This window comes from Ceratina calcarata, unplaced genomic scaffold, assembly GCF_001652005.2.
Source record: "Ceratina calcarata isolate Rehan_Ccalc_2016 unplaced genomic scaffold, ASM165200v1 scaffold470.2, whole genome shotgun sequence".
NCBI classification, from domain to species: Eukaryota; Metazoa; Arthropoda; class Insecta; order Hymenoptera; family Apidae; genus Ceratina; species Ceratina calcarata.
In genome coordinates this window covers 345,666-358,850 of record NW_017171129.1, presented here as the reverse complement: position 1 = coordinate 358,850, position 13,185 = coordinate 345,666, and the positions used below count along the sequence as shown (strand labels likewise).

At 41.3% G+C, this 13,185-nt stretch overlaps 1 protein-coding gene across 4 annotated transcripts in view; it reads right to left on the bottom strand.

Annotated features, from left to right (window-relative positions):
• The window catches only part of LOC108627421 (laccase-4), a 22,763-nt gene that overhangs the window by 4,772 nt on the left and 4,806 nt on the right, over positions 1 to 13,185 (bottom strand). Inside the window, exons 1-9 of one of the 4 annotated variants that reach the window (XM_026815574.1) lie at positions 12,458 to 13,093; positions 9,673 to 9,929; positions 9,421 to 9,520; positions 8,488 to 8,608; positions 7,400 to 7,610; positions 6,884 to 7,279; positions 6,444 to 6,803; positions 4,248 to 4,526; positions 205 to 420 (exon numbers count right to left, since the gene is read on the bottom strand). In XM_026815574.1, coding sequence (XP_026671375.1) covers positions 205 to 420; positions 4,248 to 4,526; positions 6,444 to 6,803; positions 6,884 to 7,279; positions 7,400 to 7,610; positions 8,488 to 8,608; positions 9,421 to 9,520; positions 9,673 to 9,796 — 1,807 coding nt within the window. In that variant the 5' untranslated portion in view covers positions 9,797 to 9,929; positions 12,458 to 13,093. Of the gene's footprint in view, positions 1 to 204; positions 421 to 4,247; positions 4,527 to 6,443; positions 6,804 to 6,883; positions 7,280 to 7,399; positions 7,611 to 8,487; positions 8,609 to 9,420; positions 9,521 to 9,672; positions 9,930 to 11,153; positions 11,462 to 12,457; positions 13,094 to 13,185 lie in introns of those variants that run through there. The other 3 variants (XM_026815575.1, XM_026815576.1, XM_018028665.2) reach the window with 3 other exon arrangements.

The window sequence follows — 13,185 nt, the reverse complement described above, 5'->3', positions numbered from 1 at the left end:
TGAACATTGCCTTAGATACCTTAAAGCATTATGGATGACTCAAGAGATTCCGGACCAACTTCACACGCACACATATAAAATAGCTCCAACTAATTACGCCACTCACAGTAAGCAGTAAAGATAGAGAGAGAGAGAGAGAGAATATGTTCCATTTTGTTATGTATATGTGAGAAGTCAGTCTGGAATCCTATGAGCTATTTGTACCTGGGTTGTCAGCTTTGAATCTGATGGCGACTGCACCGTATTTCGGCACGACCACCGTGTCCTTGGCAACCGTGCAGTCCAAATTCCGGATGAATAATTGACCCTTGTCATCAAGGCTCTTCAGTTCCCGCAGTGACACGCTGCGCCCGAATCTTCGAGCTCCCACCACGTAGAAGCTGTACCCATGCAGGTGGTAAACTAAATCGTCCAGACCACCTTAAGCAAAGGAGACACGACATTTTTATTAGATGACGTAGTCACAAATATTAGTAATGGCTTTATGCATAATTATCTGTTGTTTTTAGGTTACTTTTATTTAATAAAAAATTCTTCCATATTTAGTTGATGAAAATACATCATATGAACAAAATCATGTTCATGCTTTGTCATTACGTAGAAAAAATGGAAAGCAGAATAAGATTGGAAAACATGAAATGGAATGGAAACGATCTCAAAGAACTCTTCAGCCATTGGACATTTAGGCACTTATGGCAGCCATAGAAAAGGACGAAAACGTGACAAGACAGTTATTAAAATCGAGGATGAATATACTCCAGAATAATTATTTAAACATTTCTATGTATTCAATTTTTATGTATCTCTTTTCATAATAAATAAATTTGTTTAGAAAATGGCGGATAATTATGCATCACCTAAATAATTCCACATATGCTATTATTAGCATATGAAATGATTAAGAACGGTGATGAGTATCGAGATTCTTGGATATTAGAAGAGAAACCCGATAACGCAAGTTAATTAATTCTAATTAATTAAGAAACCGCGTTTCTCGGTAAAAAATAGTCGCCTTTGGTACTTAGGAATAGTCGCGAGGTCGATATTTCCAGCCTCCGCAGCTAAGAATCAAGGCTCTTAACTCGAGGCCACACTCCAGTTTATACCTACTATATATCTTAGAAACCTCCCCCAATTGCCAACGAAATGTTCACAGAAAAGTATTTAATAAATAATTAAATAAAACCAACAATGATGATACATAAAAAAACATATAAGCTACATGAGAGATATAAATATTTGCTCTAGTTTTATTCAATTTTTCACTACAGTTAATCCTCGCATTGAAGTGGAATTGCATTCATTGAAACGATCGATGAATGTACAAGATGTTCCAAGAAAAGTGTTAAAGCTGAAGAGGAGTAATTCTGGAAGTGTTTCTGAACAACGATTGCCTATAATAAAATGCAATGTGAAGCATGGTTTTTGAGTTAGCGAAAAACAGTGACCAATGGGAGCACGCGTAGGGCCCGCGCTCAGCCATTGCTGAGCGTCACGAGCCGAGCCCCCACTGACTGTGACTCAACGCGGGCCCGCTGAGTTCCTACCGAGCGTCACGAACCGAACCCCCACTCCCGAGCGTCGCGAGCCGAGCCCCCACTCCCATGACTGACCGCGGGCCCGCTGAGCCAGGGCTCTCGTAATTTATCCCACGGCCGGAAAGTGGGGACGACGCGACCATGGTGGGGACCAATAGTTGGTGGGGGTATGCAGTGATTTTCACGATAGCGCTGCGGAGAGCTTCGCGAACGCGCATGAGCACGCATGAGGGGAATAGTAGTGGGGATTGAAATACGGGCGAAAAACAGGGGAAGCGAGCCTCGTGGGATAAATTACGAGAACCCTGCGCTGAACTACTGCCGAGCGTCACGAGTCGAGCCCAGGGGTCTCAGAATTTATCCCTCGGCCGGAAAGTGGGGACGACGCGGCCATGGTGGGGACTGGTACTTGATAGGTTCGCTTCACGAAGGCGCATGAGGAGAATAGTAGTGGGGATCGAAATACGGGCGAAAAAGAGGGGAAGCGAGCCGTGCGGGATAAATTCTGAGACCCCTGGTCGAGCCCCCACTCCCGTGGCTGAGCGCGGGCCCTACACGTGCTCCCATTGGTCACTGTTTTTCGCTAATAATTCAAAAACCATACTTCACTTTGCATTTTGCTAGAGGCAATCGTTGTTCAAAAACACCTACAGAATTACCTCTCGGCTCTACCCTCACTGGCTCTAACACTTCTTCTGGGACATCCTGTATGTCCAGGGGTAATACCGTACGCAGAAATTCATCAGGGACGTTTGAATCGTCAATCACGTGGCCTTCGACGACGCAGTAGGGTTCGCTTGTTGCATATTGAAACGGGTGTATTTATTACCTCGGTAATTGCCAATCTAATCTCTCGATTCGATTTGATCGAAGCTTCATACGAGGTAACTTATTAGAAAATGCAAAATCTGCCAGAAATAAAAACTTGTAAGATTGAAAACTCGCCAACCTAATGCTAATTACGGATACATCCGCGAAACCATTCGAAATTTATACTAAAATTAAAATTTAAAAGACTCTCAACACCCTCCAGGTGTACTTTTTTCTTTAACCCTTCCACTACCACAGGAATTTGATTTAACCCTTCCACTATCATGAGATCATTCTTCCTTACTAGTGGGACACTGTTGGATTATACGTTCAGAATATAATAAGAAACAGTCGACATATGATCATACGAATACACATAGAGGAGGTGAAAAGCGTCAAAAAGTGTCTCTTATGTTAGAGAGAGAGAGAAAGAGAGAGAGAGAGAGATCGGTGGCTCTGTCTGTCCTTGTCTGATGTCCCTGACGTCACGTGTCTAATTTCCTTGTCAAGCTGCTGCTACTGCAACTCTCTCTCTCTCTCTCTCTCTCTCTCTCTCTTTCTATCGCAGGACGTTTTCACTTGCAGAGGTCCCTATAGAAGCTTGTCTCTTCTGTTGCTGGTATTCAGAGTCGTTGCTTATTATGAAGATCGTCTTTAGCATTTGCTATCCCTATCTATTCCATATTTCTAGTCCCTGTTTTGTACAGGAAACAGGAACTTAAGGGACCTTATCAGTGTGAAACTTTAAAAAAATCGAATTTTTTAATTTCGAGGTCGGATCTCAACTAGTTTTCGAGTGGCAGTCTTCTAATAGTATTAATATAATATAAGTAATAATGTAATAGTTAATACTTTAAACTACCAATTATCCGATTGACTTGAAATTTTAACAGAGTGTTCCAGACATGCTTTATTGTTGACTGACGTAGGATATTCTTGATTGGATGAAAACTGTAATTTTGGCAACGAAAAAACGACTTTTTTAAAGATTTTTTAGGAAACAATCGCAAAATTTCTTAAAAACCCCGCCATTTTGTCAGATTTCAACATTTCTCAGATATTCTACGTCATCGGATGGAGAATACCTTCTAGTTTAAGAGTGGTTTTGTATTTTTTCATTTCAGGCATCCCAGCGAACTGTATGAGCAGTTGAGACCCTTTTCTTTTTGCGTTTTGGAAAATAGCGCATAACTTGGTAGCCTTTAGTTATTTTTGTACGAAAAAATTATTTTACACAGTTCACTTATAGACAAATACATCCACAAAGTTTAAGAAAATTCCATAGAATACTTTTCTTAAAAAAAATTCCCAAAAATGACCTAAATAAAAATTAAGCGGTCACACTAATAAAGCTACTTAAGTAAAAGACGATCTTATGAATAAGCAACGACTCTGAATACCTGCAAGCCTATGCATATGATATTCAAGATGAAAGAGGACATTTGCATAAAACAGAAAAACATCTGAGTTAAGCACGAGGATTTGTTAACAACCTTGGTTTCTCATTTAATGATTAATCTATAGCTGATAATTAATTGTCTGATTATGGTGATCGGATTGTCCATTAAGCTTGTTCCTTGAAAGACTTCTAAGTATTCAGACTTTCACTTCCTCATGCAATTCAATAGAGAAAGTTCAAGTTCAAAGCAATCCATTTAACATTTATTTAAAGATTTCAAAAGACACGATTTAGTGTTAAGTCCCCAGAGTCCATGTCCCACTGATTTACGAGCTTTATTGATCCTCGAACAAAGTATAATGTAGATTTTGAAATCAGGTACTAAGTGAAAGCTTAGCTCCAGTAATTGCAAAGAAAAAAAAATATTCCATAAAAAACTAAAATTGGTAGTAAAAGGTTTAATCTAGATTCCTAGATTTATTTGTATAAGTCTGAATTACCTTGATCGAGGAGGATGATCTCGACGGTGGCTCCAAGCGGAATGTACCTTACGTGAACGCACTCGCACGTATTCGATGATGAAACGACGTCGCGGCGGCAGCGTCGCGACGACAACGACGCTGTCTCGTTGTTCTCGACTCTAGCTTCGTCCTCCTCAGGGGTGGTGGAGCACAGGGTTTCTTCGATCACGTCCTTCCCCTGCGTCAGCAATGGCGACGACGGATACGTAAAAGAAACGTTGTTCACGTTTAGGACTCTCGTTTCCACTCCACCGTTCCCTGAAACGAAAAGTATTTTAGTATTAAAAAATTATGTAATTAGTTATGTAATAAATTCCCACATTTTTTGTATATCATTCTTTTCCTACAGTTTTATGTTTTATCAGATAAGGTATATATATGCATTCGCAAATCCTTTTTTTGATCTATCTAATTTGCGAACAATGTTAATCGCTGGTTACAATGAGGAATAGTATTAATTCATCAGTCGATATATTGTTCATCAATAAGTACGACGATAAGGACTATCAGGACGATTATGAGTTTGCTATGAGGATAATGACGTCGGTTTGAGGACCTATCTACTTCAATTTTTCATGTAAGAGGAACAGGATCTAGGTCAGACATGGGCAATTCATTTTTCCTCACACTAGTCACTCTCCCTACTATTTGTAATTGTAGATATGTGCCTGTACATTACATAGTGTCAAGCATCCCTAGCTTAGCTCGCCCTCAAGGCCATGTCTCTTAAGAGACACTTTTGCCCATGCCTGATAGGTGCAATTAGGAAGGCTAGACACCCAGACCTTTGAAACCCGAACAGTTTATTCAAAGACCGATAACGAAATAAATGATCCCCTTAGTTGATGAAGTCATGGGATAGGACGTGTTCTCAAAAGGACAAAGGTCAACTCCTCTCCAAAGGACACATCGCCATTTTTGCACCTTCGCTGAATCGTTTTAAGGACGTTAGTCCCGCTCAGTTGGTCTCAATCATTTCAAGTGTTGCCACGTAGTGGTACACATATTAAATAGAAACAAATGGTTGAGAATCTTTGGCCCTCTAATACATCACACAGCATATACATACGCACTTACACAAGCTTACACAGAAGAGCCGTTGCCGCTATTGGCTACACTATCCCCTCCCTCGCCGTCCTCAAGAACGCGTTGTACAAAAATACCATACTTCAACTAAGAATTTCTACTAAACGAATCATCAAAATTTTCTGATTTTTTCTTTTTAATACAATTGTAATAAGTTAATTTAGCATGTGTCAGTTTTTTGAAAATATCTATAGAACCGTTTTTCCTTAAATTAGTGAAATCCATCATTTTACTGGCCTTTTCTCGTTTTCACATGGTAAAGTTGCGAATTCGATAATTTATTGCTACTCTCCGAATCATCAGATCTCTCTAAGATTTTACACATATATTTGTCATGCTCTATTGAATACTTATGCAAAATTTCAAAACATTCTATAGAAAATTGATTTTGGGACTAACGTCCTTAATAAAGTTTGATTTTTAAGATGGTGGCTTCCATTTCTTGAAACGTAGGCTCTGACATTCGTGTTAATTAATTTCAATCAATTTCCAGGCTTTCATAATGAAAGTTCCAGGAGGCAAAAAGATTCAATTGCAACATCTGCTCTATTTCACCTTTCGTCCTTATCAAAAAACTATAGAAGATACATCATAAACGTCGTGAGCTGATATAAGGAGATGGTCTGTCGAAGTTTCTTCTCCAATTATCTCCTCACGAACGTTGTATACGATAATTGTGCCTCGGGACACGAGACGTGATTAAAACCTACGTCATGTCCAATCTACAATCGCGTGCACGTCCGGTAGAAATGACCAGTCATGCATCTGTAAGATAAATCACTTTCCTCGGCTATCTCTGAACACGCGTTTCTAATACAATTATCATTTCAACAGAGACAGCAGAAGCCTCCGGATGAAAGTGATATAAGACCTACAAGGTCAGACTTTGCTGAAGGATTGATAGCTACTATTCCTTTAAGTACATCTTTCGTACTAACGATCAGTCTTCCTGTCATCGTCCGTTCGACGCATTACAATTATGCGTCCATCTTGTTTTTATAATTATTATAATTTCGTGGCACGTTGACATGTAAAAAAAAAAATAGGAAAAAGGTTCGAAGGAAGTATTAATTTCGATCTGTCGCTTACCTACGATGTCGTTCGTCTGCAGCCTGTAATTAATGGGCAGCCGAATGGTTACGTCGGTCTTCATCGTTCCCAGAGTCGATGGCATTTTTCTTAACGACTGCATTTCCGTCACGCAAAGGGTTTCAGGATTTCCGCATTTTTCAGTAGGATTGGTCGTCATCGCGACTCGTCCGACGGTCTCCTCGACTTCCGGTTGGTCGTTAGCTTCCGCGGGTGACAGAGGATCCTTCGAGCTGCCTTTGTAGTTTATAATCGCCGCACCGTTTATCGAATTCTTCCCGCATTCTTTAGACGTGTGCACGTTCATCCAATAAGAGGCCAGTCGCTTGTTCGCCTTTAAAACGAAGTCCACCCGCTCTCCTACGATCGATGATAACACATTTGACAAACGAACTTCCTTTAGAGAATTCATTTTCTATTTTACGGTGGTTTTTACTCACCTTTAGCCAGAGTGATCGATATGGCTTGCTGCGGTTCCACTGGCTGGCCATCAAGCGCAATTATCAGAAGCGGATGGGCATCTATGGAAAAGGTCACTGGACACGATCCAGCGCCTCCGGCGTTCGCAACTCGGAACCGATGACGTCTTCCTGGGACCACCTGGAACACCGTTGATGGAACGTTCGGTCCGTTCGGCTGACGTCCTTTCCCGTTCACCAAAAGGATCGCTGGTTTAGCGTGACCTTGAGTGAACGCAATTTCTGGCGAGTGCTGCCACTGACTGATCAACACCACGTGGTTCGAGTCGTCGATGTCGTACAGAGCTCGATGGGGGTCTTTTATGTCCGCCTGCTTCACGACTAACGCACCAAAGATTCCATTTCCAACGTCCGCTCCTTAATTAACAAAAATCATCATCCATCAATCTGCCTACAGATGTCAGTCTGTCATCTGATGATTCATGACACAACGTCTGAAGCTCGACATAAGTATTGCGTTTATATTTATTGAATTACCCGCGTGGGCATGCCACAGATGGGTGCCAGCGGTGGAGGCACGGAACTTGTACTGGAAAGTGGTGTAGCTGGGTATCGGGCATTGGGTGACCAGGGGGGAGCCGTCCATAAACGGCGTCTCGACTTGGGTCTGACCGCGCCAGTGCACGGCCGCTGCCTTACCCGGAAGCCGGTTAATTACGTCCACCACTAAAATGTCGTTTTCGCAGACCTGAAACGTTGAAAAGAAACCTGTTCGGGAACGCTTGGCTCTTCTCGCTGGTGTCGCGAGAGTTGTACGCGTAAGGAACGCATTACCGAGGGATATAAGAGGTCCGGCATGATTAACTTCCACCCAGGGTGCAATAAGTGGAAAATAAGTATACCTTCTTATACAGACTCTGTTCTGCAACGCGTTATGTAACCATGATAAATGAATATATTAGGTTGGGGAATAAGTTCATAGCGTTTTTATAATTTCTTTTATTTTACAACGATTTGTTTGCTGTTTGGCAACGGGTAAGTATTCATTCGATAGAACTCTTTCTGCTCTACAAAACTATGTTAATTGTATTTTTGAGTTATTTAATTTTTTATTAGTTTTCAGGCTTAGAAATGGAATACCCAGGAGGCAAAAATCAACATTTTCGACACCTGCTCTTCTTTGCTTTTCATCGAGGTCAAAAAGCTGCCGAAGCAGCCCGGGACATTTGCGACGTGTATGGAGAAGGTGTCATAGGCGAGTCTACAGCACGGAAATGGTTTGCAAAGTTAAAAAATGGCGACTTTAACGTCGAGGACTCGTCCCGCAGCGGAAGGCCTTCTGAATTCGATGAAGAACGTCTCAAATCACTTTTGAAGGAGAACGGTCGCCAAACCAGTCGTGAATTGGCGGAAAAAATGAACTGCGATCATAAAACGATTCTATAATTGATTAACTTATTGATATAATTATTGTTTTTTGTTTAAATAAAAGTCTTCGGTAAGAACGCTACGAACTTATTCCCCAACCCAATAGTATTGAGTAAGGGATAGAAATGTTCTCTATTTTTTTTATTCAGGATTCATCTATCTCTCTCTCTCTCTGCCAGAATTTTTACTGATGGTACCTGAATGGTTGGACCAGGTAGCTGACGATTTGCCGTGAGTATCCCGCGTCGATGTCCATCCGTCGACACGCAGTGATCTGCGAAACACGCTGTCTCATTCTGCGGACAGTCGCCGCACGATCTACGCATAGAATGATCGTTCAAACAGTAATTTCGTATCGTACACGAAGCGTGAACGCGCGATCGAATAACACGACTCGGCTAAAAGCCTTCCGGGTTTCGGTGCTCGAAGAATTGCATAACAGTTACTGCAACGGGCCACACGGCCGGCAGTCCCCACGGACGTTATTAAGGACGTTAGTCCCGCTCAGTTGGTCTCAATCATTTCAAGTGTTGCCACGTAGTGGTACACATATTAAATAGAAACAAATGGTTGAGAATCTTTGGCCCTCTAATACATCGCACAGCGTATACATACGCACTTACACAAGCTTACACAGAAGAGCCGTTGCCGCTATTGGCTACACTATCCCCTCCCTCGCCGTCCTCAAGAACGCGTTGTACAAAAATACCATACTTCATTTAAGAATTTCTACTAAACGAATCATCAAAATTTTCTGATTTTTTTTTTAATACAATTGTAATAAGTTAATTTAGCATGTGTCAGTTTTTTGAAAATATCTATAGAACCGTTTTTCCTTAAATTAGTGAAATCCATCATTTTACTGGCCTTTTCTCGTTTTCACATGGTAAAGTTGCGAATTCGATAATTTATTGCTACTCTCCGAATCATCAGATCTCTCTAAGATTTTACACATATATTTGTGATGCTCTATTGAATACTCATGCAAAATTTCAAAACATTCTATAGAAAATTGATTTTGGGACTAACGTCCTTAACCAAGTATGAAGCAATAATCACGTGGAAAGGCGTTTCACCGAGCAACGAAAATCGTTCGAATGAAATAAGAGATTGGTCAATAATTGTCTTACTTGCTGAGCGATTGGAACACTTCTAAAGTGAGCTTCACCCGGCAGATCATGGGCCAGTCCAGGTGATGGCACGGCCTGTCGCAGGAGAGGAATATTTGTTCTGGAAAAAGAAACAAAGAAACGCCAAGGTGAACATGTAATAAAAGTCAGACGAATCCTTCTCTCCGATCGACTCCAGTTAATAAATGAAAAAATCGCAAGTCTTATCCCATTTTGCTTTCCAGCCACAGTTGTTTTTTTTTATTGACTTACTGGGCCTGTAATTGTTCACGTGGAGAAACGTGGCCGCGGCCGCGATCACGAGGACGACTACGAGCAAACGTAGGCCGTAGGTAGCCAGCAGCATAGCGTGGTCGGTGCTCTTCGTGGTTCGCATCGTCGACCCGGTTTGTTATACAACGATAACAGCAGGTGACTGCATTCCCGCGAACATCGACGGTCCCAGAGAGTCTCGTGAGCAACGGCTCGGTTGCTCAGACCTCCGAGGGTCGCAGTTCAGATATATTTCTCTAATCAACACAATCGTTAAGAGCGGGAATGAATAAGAAGGAAACCGCGGGTATTTTCAAATGGGCGAGGCCTGATAGAACTCTGTTCGCAGTGAAAGCTAGCCTAGCGGAATAAAAATAAGCAACAGGAGTAGTGATCCTTGCGAAGATGAAAGTTGCATGCTGTTTGACTTCCATCGTGTGTCGATGGATGAGCAAACGTCTACGTGAAATCGTGCGTTTCGTCTAGTTTTCTTTTCTTCGAAACGCATGATGAGAAAACAGCAAGTAGCCATCGATGAAAACGATGTACTCGTCGATATGAACGTCGACCGCTTTGGGCAATATAGGTATATACTAAGTTTCAGTCTTTCTAGTGTTAAAACAGAGCGAATTTAAAAATCGTAAACATGTGAAAAATTAGGTTCTCGGAGAGTAATATATATGCGCGTTTGAAATAAACAATAGATCATCGTACTTCCAATATGGCCGATGAGTGGAAGGCGCAAACAGCGACACATTTGAACACACCTTATGTTTTTACATCATGCATAAAATTAGATCGCTCTCCACAGAGACTTTCCCAACTACCCAATTTTTCTTCCAACAACGACAATGACATAATTTTAATGAGTTCCTACAGGGAATCCCCTAAGGAGAAAGTCTCTAAGTAGGCAAGGACGTTGAATAATGTCTCGGGGACACAATGGATCAAGGCCATCTTCTAATCGTGCTCGCAGACCCGATTAAATTGGATCATTATGTGATACTGTTATGTAAAACTTGCATCATCTTGTGATAATACACTCCCACGTCAAGCAGAAAAATTTCCTCCTCATACGTATATCGACATGCAGATAACATTCGATTTCTAACACTTTTCAAACAAAGTTATCCTCATTAGACTGCAGACTTTTATGCAAAATCCTTTAAACTCTGTGCATTTTTGTTGTTGACTCTTTCTACACTTCCGCCATTTTTTTAGATACATTTCATAGTAAATGCATAAAGTCTGCAGGCTATTTACTACTCTCGCTAAGGTAACAATTTGTCGAGGCATGCAACTATTTTTATTTGACCAACGAACAAAGCCATGCCTGGTTTCACTGAGGAATACAAGAAGAGATGTACGTAACCAGTAATTTTCATTCGGTTTCACTGTAAGTGAGCACTAAGCAAGCCGGTTTCACCAACGGAAAGAGTTTTTTTTAGCAAGCGTGTTAAATTAGTGATCCTGAGTTAAACCTGAACCCGACAGACGTAGGAGTCGTGAACGCTGTTAGACGCTTTCCCGTGAACGACTGAGCCAGCCGAATTTTCTTTCTCTCCCTTTCCTTTCTCTTTCTGCCGTTTTGCTTTTTTTTTTCACTTGGCCACGCGCCGTTTGCAGATCGGTCATCGAAGGTCCGATGACGGAAACCCCCAACCGGACTTCTTCAAAATTACTAATACTATCTCCGAGATGTATTAGGTTAGGGAATAAGTTCATAGCGTTTTTATAATTTCTTTTATTTTACAACGATTTGTTTGCTGTTTGGCAACGGGTAAGTATTCATTCGATAGAACTCTTTCTGCTCTACAAAACTATGTTAATTGTATTTTTGAGTTATTTAATTTTTTATTAGTTTTCAGGCTTAGAAATGGAATACCCAGGAGGCAAAAATCAACATTTTCGACACCTGCTCTTCTTTGCTTTTCATCGAGGTCAAAAAGCTGCCGAAGCAGCCCGGGACATTTGCGACGTGTATGGAGAAGGTGTCATAGGCGAGTCTACAGCACGGAAATGGTTTGCAAAGTTAAAAAATGGCGACTTTAACGTCGAGGACTCGTCCCGCAGCGGAAGGCCTTCTGAATTCGATGAAGAACGTCTCAAATCACTTTTGAAGGAGAACGGTCGCCAAACCAGTCGTGAATTGGCGGAAAAAATGAACTGCGATCATAAAACGATTCTATAATTGATTAACTTATTGATATAATTATTGTTTTTTGTTTAAATAAAAGTCTTCGGTAAAAACGGTACGAACTTATTTCCCAACCCAATAGAAACGAGCTATAATTTACGTCATAGCAATTGCATAATGCTTTGAACATGTCCGATTATACAAGGAAGTTCTCTTAAGTCTGCCTCTGGTAGATAAGACTTATCAAAGCAATTTCGTAATCCGTTTCCTCCTCAGAATATCATACTGGACACAGTTTTGTCATACGTGATGTTAAATCGTCTACTGACTCCCTTTTGACTACTAAATGAAAGTCCGGTGTTCAATTAGGTAACAACAGCCGGCAATCATGGCGGCGGTGGCCAGTGTTGGAAAATTCGGTTCGCGTGTACCGCGTAGGTTATAACTTGCGTAACGTCCGCTCCATATCGCTGATCCAAGCGAAACAGCGAAAAGCAAACTGTACGTTTCCATTGATAGAGAAAATAGCACTAATACTAATACTGCCTAATGATTTCCATCATCGACACATCGAAAGGGGCGATTGAATCTTATGAAACGAAGATGACAAGATGGATGATGTTTTTTGATCACTGCACAAATTTATACCGATTGTCCACGATGATAGTAATCGTGGGATAGGCGAGACAGAGTCCGTCGCGGTCCCGTGAACGACTGACGAACAGTTTTGCCCGAAATTTCGTTGCTAGAACTGACCGTAACCCCCTCCCATCCCCTTTCTATCTCCGGTTGGATTTCGCAAGCTTTTTTTCCTCCCCAGTGCTTTCGTCTGGGACCACGATGACAATGTATCAGCTACAGCCTCAGCCTGACCGTCCCCACTACTTCGACGATGGAATATGTGTCACAGACGGCGAAATTGTTAGTGAAAGTTAGCCCGAAGGAACTCTTCACGGACGAGACACTCGTCTATGTGTCTCTCATCTTTGTATACATCCACTTTCATCTCTCGTTTTTCTTGGCTCGCTTTTAACATGACCCTTCGTACACGCTTCTTTTACTCTCTTACGCAATTCCTTTCTATTTGTTTTAGTCGCTACCGTTTCACCAGACTTTTACTTGCCCGTTCTCATGATTGTTTAGACATTTTTCTAACCGAAAGTCTTCGCCAGAACTGGTCTGATCGGGTATGACTGATCTCTCTTAATGAAGGGACTCACTTTGATTGGATCCAAGTAGTCCTTTTTGTTGGACTAACTCAGAAGTGGGGAAGCTTTTAACCATTATAGGCCACATTTAAGTTAGGCAGTAATGAAGAAGGCTGATATAATTTTTTGTATTTCACTGTTGCTGTTTTTATGTGTTTAAATATATAT